The 20,090-nt window shown below is 41.4% G+C and overlaps 1 protein-coding gene across 1 annotated transcript; it reads right to left on the reverse strand.

The window, feature by feature from the left end:
* Nucleotides 1-1,174: 1,174 nt before the first annotated feature.
* Nucleotides 1,175-17,255, reverse strand: LOC137271593 (uncharacterized). Its single transcript, XM_067804037.1, has 3 exons — nt 17,081-17,255; nt 2,015-2,330; nt 1,175-1,904 (listed from the first exon to the last, which is right to left on the reverse strand). Exons 1-3 carry the CDS (start codon nt 17,253-17,255, stop codon nt 1,175-1,177), a joined length of 1,221 nt encoding a protein of 406 aa, XP_067660138.1.
* Between the last annotated feature and the right edge of the window lie 2,835 nt (nt 17,256-20,090).

Raw genomic sequence — 20,090 nt, forward strand, 5'->3', positions numbered from 1 at the left:
AACGCCATAGGGAATAGTCTGTGACTGAGAGCAATGCATCCCCACACCATTATCCTCGGACCTCCCCACGAGTCTCTTTACCACAATCACCCGCAAAACGCCCCCGAGTCGTAGCCATTCGCACTCTGTCGTAAGTGTCGAGACGCAATACCGGCTGTCGTAGGAGAGAACAATAAACTAAATATGCTTTATGGTTCAACCTCTTTATCATACAAGGTCACAACGTTTCGAGACAGTTCCTAGTCAATTCTTCAGGTGACGTGAAGGTAAAACTAAAGGGATGTTATAGATACACATAACAGTAGCCAGATAACAATGGGTAACAAGATACAGATTTCTATTAATTGGTGTACAGGCTTCGATTGATTGATGTACAGGCTTCAATTGATGTACAGGCTTGTACTGATTGGTGTGCAGGCTTGTATTGATTAGGTTAACGAGTTACAGGTAAAGAAGTTTGGATAAAGGTTAGTCACGGAGGAGAAGGCGGTTCCATGCATTGGGTAGGTAAACATCACTGTCTCTATTGATCGAGGGCTTGCTCCGCTTGATTGCAATGGCTTCTAGGAGTTTGCATCTTTTGAAGTCATTGGCGTTCCCAACTAGTGTCCTGGTGTTGTCCCAAACAATCTTATGACTGTGGTTGTGCATGATGTGTTCACATACAGCAGACATCTGATCCAAATTTTGAACTGATGCTTTGTGTTCTTTTAACCTAACAGCCAGTGGTCGACCAGTTTCTCCAATATATATCTCTTTGCAACTACATTGGATCTGGTAGATGCATCCTGCTGGGTTTTTGCATTTAGTGAGTGAGTGAGTGAGTTTAGTTTTTACGCCGCTTTTAGCAATATTCCAGCAATATCACGGCGGGGGACACCAGCAAATGGGCGTCACACATTGTGGGTTTTGCATTTAGGTGTTGTTGCTCCGCGTCCATTAGCCGATAGTAGTTTTTTCAGGTTGGTCTCGCTACGGAAGGTGACGTCTATTCTGTTGTTTTCTTGATGAGACAGCTGATGCGATGACTTATCTGGCCATGGTATGTTAATTCTGATGGGGGAAGGTTCTGGTTTAGTTAGCTTATGAGTTTCTTTCAGGGTCTTGGTGATGGTGTTGCGGACTAGATGGGGTGGGTACTCGTTAAGGTTTTGGAAGGTTGATTTCAGGTGTTTTAATGCTTTGTCTGTATGGCCTGCAGACCGCTTTTGCTCTTCGTGCCAGGGTAGCTACGATGCCTTTCTTGATCTGGGGGTGATGGTTGGACTGGTGTTGGTTTACGGTAAACACTGGTGGCTATGGATTGTTGGCGTCGGTGGAGAAGAATGTCCAGGAAGGGAAGCTGTTGGTGTGTCTCTTCTTCCATTGTGAAATGAATTCTTGGGTGTTGGCAATTCAAGTGTTGCAGCAGGGCCTCTGGATCTTGGTTGTCGTCCAGGAGGACTAGGACATCATCTACTTTGCGGAACCAAAGATTTGGGGTGAATGGTGCAATTTTCAGGGCAATTTCTTCAAAGTCAATCATGTATATTTCTGTCAGTAGTGGTGATAGAGGGAATCCCATTGGCAATCCATGGATCTGTTGGTAGAGCTGGCCATTCCAGTTGAAATATGAAGTCTCGAAGCATTTACTTACAAGATCGACGATGCTTTGGGCTGTGAGTTTGGTGTCCAGGTCTCGTAGACATGTTTCCAGTCTAGTGGATAGGGTGTGAATGGCTTCTTTGATGGGTATATTGGTAAATAGGTCTGCCACGTCGTAGCTGACTAACTTTTTTGTGTCACTGATGTTTCTCAGTTGCTGTACCAGGGATGCCGAATCTTTCACAAAGGAGCTGCCAGTTTTTCCCAGTGGGGCTAGGATGCGGGATAGATGTTGGGCCGTGTTGTAGTAGACAGATGATCTGGAGCACATAAGGATTCTAGCCTTTACTGGGTTCGTATGTATGTTGACGATGGCACGGGCATATGGCGGTTTGGGTGTTGGGATTGAGGTGGTTCAATATGGAATCACCGATTTCTCGGTTGGTATGGAGGGTCTTCAGAGTTTTCTTTAGCTGTCTCTCTAGTTTGGCAGTAGGGTCTTTCTTGAGAGGTTTGTAAGTTGTGGGGTCTTTGAGTGTCTTGTCTACTAGCTGTTTGAATTCTGGAGTATCCATGATAACTGTGGCTTTCCCTTTGAGGCGTGATGGTGATCTCCTTGTCCTTTCTGAGTTCTGGTATTGCTTTCCTCTCATCTTTGGACAGGTTCTTCTGCTGCCTTGCGGTCTTGCGGATGATGTCAGCTATTTGGTGTCGTAGGTAATCCACATTGCCGTTGGGATGTAAGCCTGTACATCAGTTGAAGCCTGTACATCAGTTAATAGAAACCTGTATATCTTGTTACCCATTGTTATCTGGGTATTGTTATGTGTAAATATACTGATCCCTTTTACCTTCACTTCACCTGAAGAATAGACTAGGAACTGTCTCGAAATGTTGTGACCTTGTATAATAAAGAGGTTGAACCATAAAGCATATTTAGTTTGATTCCACCAACTTCTAAATGCCTTTGAAACAACTTATGAGAAGACAATAGTTTTCCGCTCCCGGTGACACCAGTTCCAATGATGCGAGGCCTATACTGGAGACGAGGACAACGATGTCGAACAGTGAGGGTTGGGCGACATCTGATGTTTCTTTGCACTCAAACGCCTCCGTATTGTGTCCGCGCTAATTGGTCTCTGGTTATTACCAATAGTTGTCCGTACAGTTGCCGTAGCGCTATCGATACGATTTTGCATATGATGACGGACAATTTGCCGATTTTGACTCAATGTTGTCACAGGCGGACTTCCATTGCGAGGCCGGTCGGTTGTGATTCCAGTGGCTTGGACTAGATAGTGACGTTTCCTGTCCGGTTCAGTATATTTGGAGATTTGTGGGGGTTCCAAAGTGAGTGAGTTGAAATTTATAATCACGCAGCCATATCGTCACTAAAACAAGTTGTAAAATCACCATAAATACATTAAGTTAGTAAAACCTGTCAACGAAGGGCAGTAAAACCAACCAGAATACCACAGTAATTTAGAAGTAATCCTAGCATCTATATTTAACATTTGAATTCAAATGCAGACAAGACAATATAAGAATGGGATATAGACCGACAAGAACTGAAGGTAGATCACCATACCAGGGACCATGGGGATTTACTTCCTGCATGGGCCCTAGCTGTATTTAGCCCATCACTTTAGCTGTTGGCAATTTAGAGACATCTAACCAAACATTAAAAATACACATGCGCTACGATTAAAAGCAGTGGTAAGTTTGAATGTACTGGGACGTACGTACCCTCTCAGGAGGACAATATTTCTCCTGTTATTTACCATCCACGAGGATACAGCCACTAACAGTCTGAGTGACTATTTCAAACTTCAAATCATAAAATATTTATCTATTTACAAATTAGTTAACAAATCCTGTTCTTTCGAAAATGCAATAATTAAATAAGAACTTCATGGTTCGTGATTTACAATAGTTATACCTGGTGATGGAATATTCAACAAAATCAAGCAGGACATACTTGGCCGTGATTCTTTCACCACAAGGGATGCAGAACGGAGGATCTTCACCTTTCAATAGGTAGTCATGTATGTATCTGGTGTGGCCAATACGACATCGTCGTATCATGACCTCTTCAAATGCGAACTGACAACCCAAGTACGTGTAACCGATATATGGTTTTATTGAATGTAATTTATTTATGCCTACCTGGATGTCCCGTTTCTTCTGCATCAGATCACGGGTGCAAATTCTAATGCTAGCTTTGTAATCAGAGTATGGAAGGAGAGGTTGAGTCACAGGTTTGTTGAGCATTGCCTTAGGTTACGGTTAATAATTGCCGTGACGAAATGTGTAAGGAATCCCCCTAGAATCGGCAAAATATATAACACTGAGAAGTTCAATAGAACTTTCAATAATTCTTTATATTGAGTAAAACAAAGACAAAAATATACAGATTCACAAGACAGCTTTCAAGTACAATTCAAATGTGTCAATCTATAGTAATTCGTCACAAATATAATGTCAACTCACCGAAGTCTTGATGGGAGAGTGAGAAACAGCTATGCAGAATGCCACACAGCGAGCGGTCAGGCAGCGGTTACGTACCACTAGATTTCACTCATTAGATGTCAGACTCAGAAATTCCCAGTTCCCAGCGCGAGTTTGAGCGCCCAGTCATGACGGCATAGACAGCCAATATGGCACAAGCAGCCAAACACGGCAACTGCCAGCACCAGCCAAGAAGTAAATTAAATAATGCTGAGACACATGGTGATGATTCAAGTGATTGGGGTCTATCTAGGAAACGAAAACGCAAGAATCGCTTAGATTGGAAAAGCTTTAAAATCCCAAACGTGACAAACCGACGTCATGCGACAGGCGGAGATTCAAGGGAGATAAATCTGGTTCGTCGTCCCCCAGTTGTCCGACCTCGTCAGACTCGTCTCATTCTTCGAGTTCATCAGATTCATTATCGGCCAATGATTCGTCTTGTTGGGATGTTTCCACATCTAGAGGGAATATATCTCACAGTGATAAAGTGCAAGTTAAATCCCACGCCTTAAGAGATTTTACATCTGATCTAATGGAGTTATTGCAGACAAACGAGTTCGTGGTAAAAATCGATCTCAAAGATGCATACTTTTCGGTTACGGGGAGCGAGATTTTAAGAAAGTTTCTCAGATTCCAATGGAAAACAAAAACATACTACTTTCAACATATGCCGTTCGGGCTAGCCCCTGCTCCCAGGGTATTTTTTTAAAAATAATGAAACCTCCAATAGCTTTCCTGAGAAGGACAGGTTTGAGAATAGTCATCAATCAAGGCGACATGTTATTTAGGAATCAGGGTCAAAACGACCTAAGAAAAGATCTAGATTCCACAGTGTTTCTCCAACAGAAGTTTGGGTTCATCATAAACTTCAAAAAGTCAATGATGATCCCATCTCAGAGGATAGGGATTCTTGGTTTTATCGTAGACTAAAAAAACGTGACTCTCGCTCTACCAAAATCAAAAGTAGCAAGCATTACTCAAAACTGCCAAAACATGCAATAAAAAACGCATCTGTCCGCCAGATAGCCCCGTTGGTTGGCAAGTTGACGTCATCTGCATTTGCAGTTCTCCCAACCCTTCTTCACTATCGGCGACTGAAGATGCTAGCATGTCACAAAGCCTCCAAAGCAAAAGCAGTAATTACTCCAAAATGCATGGCGGAATTGCAGTGGTGGATGGAGAATTTGGAGAGCCGGAATTGTCCCAGTTCATAACAGTAGAGTCAGACATCATGATAACAACAGATTCCTCAAAAAGGGGTGCTACTAGCTTTAACACATGCAAGTAGTGCTCTGAAATAATCAAACTTGGCCCAGCCACAGTGGTAACCACACGTGAGATGATATGAGGGATATTGTTGCAACTAAGGATTTTTCAAGTAAAATACTCTTAAAGTAAATCTTTGAACTATCACTTTCGACCTTTTTTCAGTTACGAACTAAAATTTGTAATTTTATAAAATGAAATTATAATTTTATGAGTATACTGAAATTAGGTATAAATCGCACCCCCTCCTCCCCGTTATACATAGTTACTTTTAGAGAGAAAGAGATTTCTGAATTAGTAATAATTAGTGTAACTTCCAAGGTTCAAGCTAAGATCTGAATATTCTTTCTCTGGTTATTTCAGATAAGCTTCTGGGCCTCCACATGACAGGAAGAATTCTTTTATGGACGCTTCTTTCCTTCTCGTTCAACATGAGCGGTGGATTTGCTAGAGTTACTTCCTTTTAACTGTTATACTTTTGGGTCATTGACTTGTGTTCCACGGAAACTAGAACCCTTTATTAGCCACCAAGACAAGAATCTTGTGATTTTGAGTTTACGATATTTCTAATTTTCCATTAGTATGGTGTGACATCAAGTTTTGGAAATGTGTGCAAGGTGCATGTATAGTTAGTTTTGGACTTTGAAAATGTAAAGCCATTATCTAAACACCATTTATTTGTTTTGCTTAGACACCACTGCAACTTCCGTTCAATAGTATGCATATTTTTACTGCGACAAGAAATATTAAAATCATCCACAATAAGTTATCTATCAATTGAATCAGTTAAAACCCTGTATAAACTGGTGATCTTCATTCTAAACAATGTAGGAGACAAAATACTACCCTGTGGGACAACCTGATCCTGACTGTAATGGTCAGACAGACTGGAACCCACTCGGACTTGTCTGTCTTTGTCTGTCTGTTTTTTAAAAAGATGGATATAAACTGAGGCAAACGGCCTCGTAATAAAAAATCATGTAAATCTTTTAAAATGCCGTATTTCCATGTAGTGCCATATGCTTTTTCTAAATTGAAAAAGATTGACACTGCGTGTTATTGATTAATTGTGGCATTCTTAACAAAAGACTCCAAACGCACCAAATGATCTAAAGACCTGTTTTCACGGAAACCATACTGTATATCTGTTATTAGTGTTCCACGTGCATTCCGTCATCTTGCACTTATATGTGTCTTTTCTTGCTGTTTTGTTATATTTTTTAAATTGAGGAAGAGTGTCTGGCCAAAGTTTCTCCAAGTGTATTTGCAACATCAGATTTACTAGTTGATAACTCGTCTCTGTTTTTGATATGTTTAATGCTAGATTGAGAGCCCTTGCCTTTGATTTTCTGGATCATGATCCTGACGTACGTGAATTGATTTTCGATACATAGTTTGCCAAGATTAACGTTTATTTTGTTTGAAGGTATGTCGTGCTTTTGCATTTAATATTTGGAATTTGTTCAAATTACGGGCCATAGGGTGGCGATGGAAATAATGCTCGGCCTTTTTCCTAGCCTGTTTGCAGTCGTTGTTGAACATGTTTTTCGCATGTGTGGATATGTAGAGGACTTTGAAATGCAGCCATCGTCTATTTTGTTCACTTCATCACAAAAGAGTTCAGGTTTCAAACTGCTGGATGAAAGTGATTCAAACAAAAGCTAGTCAGCTTTAGTAATAGAGTTTCTTCTCAATTGAGGGACGACAGATGGACATATGGCTTTGGGAATAGTTGGAAAATGGTCATTTCAACACAGGTCGTCATGGACGGACCAAACTCACCCAACAGATTATAGTCAGTTATGAATAAGTCAAGGGAAGCGTATGTAAATAAGTGTTTGAATTATGATTACAGAGACAGATATTGTTGGTAGAAATAAAACGTTGCAATATGTTACCTTTGTTGTTTGTATGTGCACCTCCCCACAGGGGAGTGTGTCCATTCAGATCACCCATGATGATACAGGGCTTATGAAGTTGGTCATAAAGTGCCTGAAGATCGACAGGCTGCACAGAAAAAGAAGGAGGAAGACAGAAAGAACACAGTGTAAAAACAATGTGCATGGTCACACGGGCAGCAACAGGTATAGGTGGGTATTTAGAGGAACAGGATTGTGAAGTATGCCATGTTCCACTAATATTGATGAACTCTCACTTGCTTTCGGCCCTGGAGTAGAAAACAAAACGCAGATGGCTTAAAATCTTGTATAAGTAAGTGTGTATCATTACAATTATTCTCCAGTCCTGTACAATTCGACTGAATAATGGCACTGGAAGTGTTCATTGAGGCTTGTGATTTGGAGATCGTGATTGGGAGGAGTGATGTCCATCTCCAGAGGCTCATATAAGTTATGAACCTCGACAGGTATAAGAACAGGAGTGGGCGTCTCCACGTGACTGAGAGCCTTTCGTCTTTTCAGCAATTTCTCTTTTATCTTTTCCAGTTAAATTTGCATCATCCACAGTTGTACTTTCGACTGAGTCAGGATTGTCCGTTTGTGAAGTTGTTCATTTCAAACTACCTTTGAAAGATATGTCAGTGAACTGCTGCGGCACAGTCTGATCATCCTTGACCCAGGAGATGTTGGTCTTACATGAAACAGAGACTGTCTTACAAACTTGAGTACAGAAACTGCTGCGGCATATGGTTTTGCATACGGTTGAGTAGTAGTACTTGGTTTTTTGCTTCTTGGCAGGTGATGTTAGTTGTATGTTTAGCTTTTATGATTTGGGCTTCAAATTCATAATATGGACAGGATTTAGTACAACGACAGCATGCTACCATCATGCTCCGGCAGAACTTGGCGCCGTGACCAAACTTTTGACACGTAAATCATCGGAGTGGATTTGGTACATAAACCTCCATCCCGATGTTGAAATATGCCTTTAGTGACTCTGGTATTGCAGGTTGAGAAAAAGTGGGAACCGATTACCCCGGATGTTTACGGGCGGCGAACTGCAGGTGAGCCTTTTCCTAAGTCAAAAGAACACAGATACTTGCTGTCAACGCTATTATCCTTTTATGAAACTGAAAATAAATGAACTGGCAAGCATAAAGTCTGAAAATGATTTTCATGCATCAAAACATTGCTAAAATACACAGCAGGGCTGCTTTTCACAAAAGCCTTCTTATTTTAGGAGGTCGTAGCCCATACGACCTTGTTTACGACCCTCGACGTACATCGTCTAAGAGATACTTTGTTGCAAAATTGCAACGCGTACGGTGAGACCAAACAGGCACCTGCGTATCTTCTTATTCCAGAAGTATTTCAAAATAGAAACACGGTTTTCAATAAACGTCCGGGCGGGACAACTTAGGAATGGCCAGCGAGTCCTAACTTGACACACAGAAGGGAGCAAGCTACAAAGACATATTTTATATCATTAGAAAGATCTCGAGGAGATGAACACGAAACGTTCATTTGCCAGTGTGTTCACGTGTTAATAAGCTCGCAAACTGGCTCTGAAAATGCATTTCTGCAGAAATTTTTGGCAGAATGTTTTTCCCGCAGAAATTTCTGGCAGAAATATTTTTCCTGCAGAAATTTTTAATTTCACTACCAGAATTATCTTAATTTAACAAAATTAGAGAGTATAAGAAATGATACTGCTGCGTGTGTGGTAGTTTCATGTTTATTCCAAGTAATAAGCACTTAGCGTGATCAAGTGATCTGATACCAGAATTATCTTAGTTGAATAAGATTAAACACAATCGTTAAATAATTTAACATAGACTTTCTTTAAATGATGCCGTTTTCCCTGTTTAAAGCCTATTAATACCAGAACCAGCCTGTCTGTGTAATTACATAATGTGACAGAGTATTGCATATTGTCATTAGCAGACAAGCAGTGACAGGTGACAATAAACAGACGTTGCACTTTGTCTGTGACATAGACTGATTGTCACAATCAATGTATTCTTTGTTTCCATATACATAAGGTAAAACATTTCAGTTTTCAGACTGAACTATGAAATTAGCATTTCTAATACTACACATTTTTTTATTAAAACATGGGTTGCAAATATGCAGGTACTGTACCAGTGTATTGTTATTACTGCCGAACCAGGATGCTTGTAACCACAAGAAACATCTCTTGTTCTCCCGCTTCGACCGCAAAGATAATCTTGCACACATCACTTGTGTTATACGAGTTCGAGTTGGCTTCCCGGTTCAAAATAATCACTGCACATGTGCTATGGGTGGTGAAACCACGCGTTATTTTTCAACTTCACAACTTTAATTTGCATTTTTGATAATTTGTTACCGAACCGAATGAAAATCTGCAAAGAAATGTTTTGTGTTGCTTGTGACCTTGAACCGACAAGACGTACTGGCTATACTCTATAAAACGTCTATTGTCCATGCAGCACCAACTGGCATTGTTTCGGTGTATTCCCCGAGTGACCGCTCTCTGGCTTGCGCAATTATTAACCGCGGTGTCCACTCAAGGACAACCGAACCGGAACGATGACCGCTTATAGAGACAACCTGATAAACCACCAATTAACAGGTGTGAATACTCGGTGGCCACTTCGGCATAAATCATTGTTTCAACGAGGCAATTACATTTTCGCGGGTATTGTCACTTTGAACACTGATGCATTGTCACATAAGTATTGTTTATCATCTCATCTGGTACGCTGGTCTTTTCGGGCATGTTGATGAATTCATATTATGGCTCACATGTCTTACATTGTTATTATTTTATGTATGTAGTATATGTCCGGTTTCGTCTCTATTAGCCTTCAACCCATGTCGCATACAAAAACAATGTAGGCTTATTGGGATTAGAAAATGCACCCCGATACTGTTAAATTAATCTTGCTCGACGTGAAAACACTAAGAAGTTACAACTGTGTTATAATGAAACGGATGGGAATAATGCATAAGCCTTTTGAATTGCAAAAGCTATAATGAAATACGGTTAAATTCACACTGTAAAATACTTGGTTGTCTTTTACTAAAAGGCTTTAAACAGGGAAAACGACATCATTTAAAGAAAGTCAATATTAAATTATATAACGATTGTTTAATCTTATTCACCTAAGATAATTCTGGGAGTGAAAGAAAAATATCAGATCAGTTGATCACGCTAAGTGCGTATTACTTGGAATAAACATGAAACTACCACTCACGCAGCAGTATCATTACTTATAATCTCTAATTTTGTTAAATTAAGATAATTCTGGTAGTGAAATAAAACATTTCTGCCAGACATTTCTGCAGGAAAAACATTCTGCCAGAAATTTCTGCAGAAATGCATTTTCAGAGCCAATTTGTGAGCTTATTAACACTTTTGTGTTCATCTCCTCGAGATCTTTCCAATGATATAAAATATGTCTTTGTAGCTTGCTCCCTTCTGTGTGTCAAGTTAGGACTCGCTGGCCATTCCTAAGTTGTCCCGCCCGGCCTTATAACAATGCAAATGACGTTTTTACTTGATAGTACAGGTTATAATTGGATTCTTTCACTAAATTCCATTGAAAATTACAAGATACAAATGGATAAATCATTTCCATCAATATTATCAGTTTACGTATAAGGTTTGTATTAATCGCTGTCCATTAACCTGAGTAGTGGATGAATGGCCTCTATCCGAACATTTTCCAACGGACATTAATGATTAACATAGCATTTACTACCTCCGAAAAGTCGAGGCAAGTCGAGCGAAACGAACCAAGCCGGCGACCTCGTGACCCGTGCCGGACCCCCGTGCCACGCGACGCAAACAAGCCATGCGAGATTGAACACTTTCAACAAAGTGGAGCGGAATGAGCCAGAGACTGTGAGTCGCTGACTATAGGGACTGTTAAGGTGTGGGAGGAAAAAAGCGCGTTCATCAAAGCCGTGTGTATATTGTCACGATTGGCTGTTTCCAAAAAAGGTATTTGTTACACAAAGCTGTGTGTATATTGTCACAGTTACCACGGATCGTGCGGTCAGCGCAAAACATTGCGTTAGCACCCAGTACACAGGTACCCGTGTACACACCCCACCACAACCAACAGAATGCGGTTGGCTAAAAGGCGCCCCTCCTCTGCAGGAAGAAAGGCTGTTGTTGGGGTGTGGACGTGTCTTGTCTGTGATCTTTATTTCTCATATCAGGCTGTATTGTATAGTCATCTTTGCGTAATCTTTCTCCAGTTCTGGAGAAGTGAACACTTTCATTTCATTGCTCGTGGAGACTTCTGTGGTACTCAACATATCGGGGTTCGTAACACGTAAAGTCACACCCGCTACAGCGGTAAACAGTTTTTATATCGGTTTCACTGTCCACAACACGGTATTGTACTCCTCTATTCTCAATTAAAGGTCATATGCAACGTAAAAAAGATTCTGATACCTTTCGGTATGCACTTACCGAAACAAATCATCAAAAATGCCAATTCAACATATAAAGTTGAAAAAACGGGATGAAAAAAAAGCCCGCAAAATCTGAGCGCTGGGGGAAAAGTGGTTTCAACAAGCTGTGCTGCGCTGCGCGCATAACGCATGCGCAGTGAATAGGTTAGCAGACTGAAACAGTATGCATGCTCGGAGTATGCAGTAGTCTAGTCTTGGTTATGTATAGAAACAAGTAAATAATCTACTCGTTACATAAACAAGTCTTGTTGATTGTGGTAAGCAGCATCTGTCACAGCGAAAGCTCAATATCTGGTTTATTGACACCTATATGTCTGCCTGTCTGCTAAAGACAAAATGTAATACACAGCTTCAATCACTGACCACATGCCATTTATACTTAACACCTATCAGGTTATACACCATAAACAAAATAAATTGATTTATGACTCGTGCACCCGAGTCCTGTCTCTGCCACATTATGTAATTAGGCTGGTGTGATACTTATACACGTGACATGTTTTTTATGTCTATGGGTTGCAGACAAACTCCTGGATGATTGGATCTGACGGAAACTGGTGCCAGCTCTTGACAGTTTCAAGTCCTGCTTTGTACTTGGACAACGACAGTTTCCAACCACGCAGTAGTTCACCATCTCTACTGATTTTTTATTAGATCGAACGCAAATTCAGAGAACATGTATTTACAAAACCCAACATCTCTACATACATTCTTTATGGATAACAACTTCTTCTAGTGTATATGATTTTTGTTTGACAACGGTATATGAATCCATACTAAAACGACGCATCAAGAACAATAAAAGAAGTTATCCATTCGTTGGTTTCGCATTAATTTCAGACTCGCTGTGCGCATGCGCAGAGCGTGTAAATATATCTACTGGTCAAATTCCGGGAGTAGTGAAATAAATAGTTTGACTTATGTCCATAAGTTCTTGTATAAACACATCTCACCACCACCGTTCTTCCCCCACAACCCCTTCTCACTACTATCAAAACACACATTTCTGATTCAACTGCAACCAAAATGGGACATCAATACCTGAAAAGCGTATGTAAATCGGTATATTTAGTCAGCTATGAACTGTTGTCACCCGTAAATAATTATTATTTAATCATTTTGTTTTGAGTGTATTTACACTATAGGTAAGCATACGACCAAACCGGAATTTGACCAGTAAATATTTTTACTCAGAAGTCAGAGTCTGAAATTAATGTGAAACCAGCGAATAAAGAATCTTACTTTCTTGTGACTCGTCATACTTCTAAAATGCCCATCAAACAGATCATCTTTCTGAACACACTATGAGCCCTCAGCGTGCCAGCAAATGAACCAGGCAATCGGAATCCGTCGTTACTACTGGGTTCGGTCTCCCGAGGGCTTCGTTTCGAGGGAAGTAAGCCCAAGTACAAAATACTGCACTTTTGAATCGCGATTGTACTCTTATAATTTGTTTATTTGTTTTTTTAACAAGCAGCAATGTACATTATATGTCATGAATAATGATAATTGTGTTTTAATTATGTTTGAATTTTGGGTTGCATGTGACCTTTAACCGATCGAAAACCGCGATGTAAGGTCGGTGTAAATCAGTAGCAGCGGCACTATCAGAGGAAGCAACACCCGGTTTATTAAACGTGGTTAGGCCTTAGCTTTAACAACAGTAATTTGGTAGGGAAGCAGACATTGTCGTCAGAATCCAGAAGCACCCCAAGTCAGTCACACAAGGAAAGTATATGTAAGAGTCGAAGGAGAGGTTTGTTAGAGAGAGAGAGAGAGAGAATGAGAGAGTAAGAATGAGAAGGAGTGAAAGGGCGCGCGTAAATTGATGACAACACACATTTTTAAGTCACAAATAAAGACACTTTCACAATATCAACTAATAGGAGCACGGTCCTTAAGTTGGACATACATAAAGCACACAACACACCAAGACAGGAGAATGATACCAGATAGTGAAAGCTATAGCCAAGGTATTATAGAGAGTTCGGTCTAATATAAATAAGCCGCATACCTCCGCCAGAGAACCGTAAGACGCTCGTGTGGTAAACAATCACACCATGACGACAATGTATGCATATTAGCTAGCAACAATATTCCAAATGAAGGTAAAACGCTCACCAAGCGGAATGTATGACTGAGTGAATCTGCCTCAACACAACGCTCTCACAAACCCCAAGGAGAAAGAGAGACGCATACATTAGCTTGGTTTGTAGTAACGTCATTATTAAACGTGCCCCATCCATCTTTACTCTGTTGCAAGGAATAATATATTTGTGACGTCTCTCAAACAAACAAGCCATTCGGTTTGAGACGAGCTGTTGTATCCGTTATTCATGCTTCGCTTGTCCAATCGTGAGAAACCCGCTCCCCACCCCTCATGGTCCCGTGCGAAACCCATCCACACACAAACCACTCGCACAAAGCTTGGGAAGAAAGATCGCATACTTTGCGGGGTTCGATAGCGACGTTATTTATTAAACGTCGTCCCGTGCATTTACATTCTCTCGTAAGGAATGATATATCGGTGACACACCTCAGACTGACCAAGCGCGAGAACTGTGCCGCCGTGGTATGAGAAGAGCTACAAGTACGGAAGACTGATAATATGAGAACTGACATCACATATCGGATGGCGTCATGGTGGTAATATCCCGTCCTGGATCCCATAAAAAGTGCTTGTTGTTGACTAAAACCCGACACGAGGACTCTCTGTGTGCGTTTCGTTGTCTGGCTATTCATCTACGGTTTTGTCAAAAATGGGAAGTTAGGAAGGGAAAAACTAACGGCTCACCACAACCCGCCTTTTGTAAAGGCGAAAACACCACACTCCAACTGTTCCATGGATGGAGACGAGCCATGAAGAAACATAAAACTAATATGTGGAAAAAGTCATTTCCGGGTTTAAAAGTTCCAGAAGACTTACCTGCATTTGGAAGGCTATTTAATGTGCGAGTGAACATATTTGTCCTACAAGATATGGGGTATTCTTGTATTCCCATACATCTGTCACCTACTGACACACCCTGCGCTGTAGGTGTTGCGGATCTACATATGAACTGTTACAAAGGTCACCTGTCGTATATCACGAAACCTCAGCTCGTATGTTCGACGTTATAAGTGTACACATTGCGACACGCAGATGCTTCTAAAGACCCAGACAAGTTCGACAACATGAAAAAAACACAATGCTGTGACAGGACTAAGCTCATATTCTCTGGTGGGTTCATGAACAGTTGGAAGATATGTGCGGTGTTACTATTCCCGACGAAAGCAGGTGTTACAATTTCTTTATCATGTTTGACATGGAGGCACTGCTGATAACACACAGTGAAAAAGCGAACGGAACGGGTAATACTAGGTGGGTGCAAAAACATGATCTCATATCAATATCTGTTGTAATGTTCCGGGTTACACAGAGCCCGAGTGTATAGTATCTCCAGATACGCATGTATTGTTGGACAGTATGGTGAAATACATGCGTCATATAGCGATCGAGACTGGACAACGAACAAAGCATAAGCTTGAGGAAGCATTCAAAGCGCTTACACAGCAGATAGACATTCTCAGAGCTCTTCGTGAACGAAGTGACACGTCTGCGACCCGCCAGCTGACCACCAAACCGGCTAACAACGTTCACATCATTGTCCCTTCCTCCACAGGGTGTCATGATGATGGTGATGATGGGAATGAGGAAGAAGAAGACCCCCCACACACTCGAAAGCCAAGTTAAACAGGCTTGCGAAGCCACACGTGTACCACACACTATTGAAGAAAGTCATAGGGACTGATGCGATCAGCCCTGCATACAACAACTGGAATGTTATAGACGGTACTGATGTGGCGACGTCACCCGGTAACGAGGAGCTGGATCGACAAGAATGGACGCCATCACACGCTGTACATCTAAAAAAACTGCCTCGCCTAACGGATTTCGCATTACTCTATTGCCGACAGGTTCCCTTTCTATGTATGACCTAAAGCTCGTCAAAACGCACCTGGCTCGCGCGCTCTCACTAGCTGACTCTGGTCAAGAGAGGTTTATCGTCAAGCAAAATAAGAAACACCTTTGCATAACCACCGACCTGTTTCATATACTGGACCCTTCTCAATACCTGCCACCTGGTACCAGCTACGCCGTTTTTTTTAAAACCATGAAAGTAGACCAGTGCAAGGGATTCTTCCCTTACGACCTAGACGATGCTAAGCGTTTGGACGAGCCGCGTATTCCCCTCGTCGAAGCCTTCTGGTCGGACCCGAGACTAGTTATTTCATTATCAGAACGAAGAAATGTACAAGCGTCGTCGAGAACGGGAGAGGAGTCTGTGGCGGAAACGCTGACAGCACTGAAGCTCAAACATGTCCCCACTTCCATTGAAGAACATTACGCCTACCCGCTGAGGGTGTGGACGGAATATAATATGAAAACGTTAAGGGATTTGTTGATTTGGTACAACAACCTCGATGTCGAACCCGGCGTGACGGCGATATCACATCTGAAAGATTTCTATTGGGAGGAAATAAAAGTGGACATCTTCAAAGAGGTCATTTCTATACCAGGTGTTGCGCGAAAACGCTTGTATACGACAGCCAAGGATTCCGGCATCGGGTTCTCGTTATTCGATAAAAAGGATGGTGACTTATACGAGACTGTGAGAGATAAAGCTTCATTGTGACCCCATATGACACCCGGATTCACACACGCTTTCATAACCTTGATGTCCTCAATGTGAACGCGGTGTCCGGATTGGTTGCCATGGTTGCACGTCGACCTGTAGCGTTTCATCTGAAAGAGGTCATGCATCAAGCGGGACTCGAGGTCAAACGTTTTACTCCCGGAAGTAAACTCATACCTGCAGAACATGCCCGTGTTAGTTCCATTCGGGTCGGTTACGTCTAACTCCCCAGCTGTGTCCTTGAAAACAAGTTGCGCCTCCATTTGCGTCTAGCTGTCGATGTAATTGGTGTTCAAAAGCGTTTGAATGATGGCCTTGTATGGATAGTGATTGGTCGTGGAGTTAACCAAGCGCCCTTGCAGCCACAGCCATACGTCTATTTGTGCAAAAAGAGAATGTAAGAAGAGGTTGATGGGAGCGCATTCTTCATCACTGGCCAGATCTGAGTTGTTTGCGTGAGTTATCTTACATTTGACATACAGGGATGACCTTCTGAGGTCGATGTCTTCCAACCCGTTTTGACCACGGACAGAGGTGACGCCGGACGGCAAACTTGTAGACAGACCCTTTCAACAGCTGTTTTTGTTGGTTGTAGGTCGAATCATGATAGTCCCGTTAATGATATTGGTGTTTTTCAGTGATCGTTTGTTAGTGTCATCATGACCGATGACTTGTTACGTTCGTTCTCTTTTTTCAGGTAATAACCAAAGACGTCCTGAATGGTTCTCTTCCGTCCCGACGCGTGTTTCCTCGTTTTCTTCTTCTTCCCTCCACTTGTGTTCTTCCTCTTTTGACCCGTGAAGGTCCCGGGGTAGAATGGGCCTTCAGCAACCCATGTTTGCCTTAAAGCCATGTTTGCGACTGTGCTTGTCGTAAGAGGCGACTAACGGGATCGGGTGGTCAGGCTCGCTGACTTGGTTAACACATGTCATCGGTTCCCAGTTGCACAGACCGATGCTCATGTTGTTGATCACTGGATTATTTGGTACAGACTCGATTATTTACAGACCGCCTCCATGTAGCTGGGACATTGCTGAGTGCAACCAAACTCACTCACTCACTCATAAGCAACATGAGCTCGAGCATTAAAGGATGTCGACATGTGCGCGGAGACCGGTTGTGGTGGCTATAGAAGGGTTAATTGGGAGTGGAAAGACAACGCTCTTGCAAACTTTCTCGGACCGTAACATCGGCTGTCAGGTGTTATTGAATACGCTCTGTCTAGTCAAACCTGTAAAAAAATACGTCCCTATTGGAACCACTGGAAAACTTTGGAATCCTCTACTCGAATTCAACAACGATCAAAAATCGAACATGGTCGTTTTCCAAGTGCGTGTGTTGTCGTTAATGAAGGACTCCTTTACGGTTGACGTATGTCGTACAACAGGTGTTGTGTACTCTCTGTGCTATGATTATCTCCATATAACGTCATATATTTATGAGTGTATGCTTTCGTTTTGGTTTTCAAATCCAGTGCTCGTTACACCAACCCGGATGTTCCGGCGTTAGATGACCAAATACGTATGGAGCGCGGTTGCTTTCATTGATGTGTGCACGATCTTTTTCGATAGTAAAATACTCAGTGTCATAATGCTGTGTCATGGCTGATTATCAAGTTGTTTGTTCAATGTTTACCCGTACCTCATGTTACTTCTCCTGTTAGCTTATGACAGCAGTGTCTCACACATTCTGGTATATGACGTCTTTGATATAGTTTGTCTGCTGTTACAGAGTATGGTACCGTCTCGTTGTCATACCGCGGTCAAACAACAAAGAAAGGGAAAGAAGGACCAGACAAAACGTGTTTATGGTAATAAACATGATTTATTTCTACATTTTACATAACTCGACTGGAAAGACTTCGGGTCCATAGAATAATACAAACATGATTTGTTTCTACACATACATAAGTCGACTAGAGCGCGCGCACACACATACGTGCACACTCACACTCACACGCACATACGCACACACACATACACACTCTCACTCACATACACACACTCACACACATATGCTCACACACACTCACGCACATGCACACACACACACACACACACTCACACTCAAGGTACATTAACTACACATAACGCGACGAGTACTTCATACATGTTCTAACTGTCAAAATAGAAAAAGAAAAACGAAAGACAAAATGCACAGTGCATATATAAGTCAGTAGGTTAACCTGTCTGGTGCTCTTCTTTGTGTGTCGATCGCCTGCGGAAGTGGGGTTGGTGCTTTTCTGTGGGGTGGGGTGGGATGGTGTTGCTGCTGCTGCTGCTGTTGACGTTGGGGGCGATGTTGGTAATGATATCTCAGATAGTCGAACAAAACTCATACCAAATGTTTTTCGTCTTTATCCAACACAGCAAAAGTAAAAGTTTGTTCTAATGTGCCTTGCACAAATGTAAACATTAATCAAAGTCTGCTTGTACAGCTGTCCTGTCTTTTATACGTGAGTAGACAAACACAAGCGATCCGTGGACACGCTCGGGAGGAATCAACCCTTGTTCAGCCTTTCTCATTTTCAAGCTGATGGACTACCAGACAGGAATTCTCCAGGTTGTGAACAACTTTTTTTTAAAGTGGTGTTTAATTTAATTTCTTTCATATGGGTACCAAAACGTTTTAAAAGATACCGCGTCTATTCACTCACTTGTATGACGAACAACATAAATCGTTAGAAAATGTTTTATGTTATACTTCATTACGCTTAAAGCTTATCATATAGTCAGACAAATGAATAAGCTTTTTCATAGGAATACATAGTAAACGTGGACAAAGTTGTTGTTTTATATTTTAGATTTGGTTTGGTTTGCCACACTCTGCAATAATTTAGCTGCATGGCAGCAATTTGTAAATAATCAAGTCTGAGCCGGACAATCCTGTGATCAACAGCATGAGCATCGATCTATGCAACTGGCCGGCTGACCACCCGGGCTCTAATTTTGAATGTATCCAGTCACGTTGTGTGCTACAAATACAAATATTTCAATGCGTAACCTTCAAATAATTGTTTCTTAGTCGATATTTCCACCAGCGCAGATATAGAAATGCCAACAACGTAATTCAACAGTCACTACCACTGAATAATACATGCGTTTTATGCAGTCAGCATACTTTCATTGACAGATGTACACCATTGTTTTTGTGTCTGTCTCAATCCTCTTGTTCCTCCATGACAATGACAAATGTTGAAGCAAATCTTCACAGAAACATTATATGACTATTGGATGAACTTCGTATAATTTATGCAAAGTCAGGAACTACTGTTAGTTTTATCTGGGATATTTCTCAAAGCGGCAGTTAATGTTTGAGACAATGAGTGTAGTTCTTACGTGGTTCTTACATTGAAGTTTATCAATGTTCTTAATAATTAAGTATCCATTAAAAGGAAGTTTTATATTTGTCGGAAATATTGAAATACCATCAACGATCTTAAAAACTCCATCTCACAGGTATGATCCACTTGAAGCAGCACGGGACATTACTTACGTCGAAGTAGAATTATAGAACATTGGTAACGTTCATGAAACGAACTGAAACAAAAGTTATACAAAATCTTGTAAGGGTACTGTAGATATTTCGATGTTTTGCACATCGTTGAAAGTACAAAAACAATTATGGATTGTTGGAGGTGGAGGGTGAATACCATTTTGCCCTAGTCTGTCCATTAATATAAAAGTGA

This window comes from Haliotis asinina, chromosome 2 (assembly GCF_037392515.1).
Source record: "Haliotis asinina isolate JCU_RB_2024 chromosome 2, JCU_Hal_asi_v2, whole genome shotgun sequence".
NCBI classification, from domain to species: domain Eukaryota; kingdom Metazoa; phylum Mollusca; class Gastropoda; order Lepetellida; family Haliotidae; genus Haliotis; species Haliotis asinina.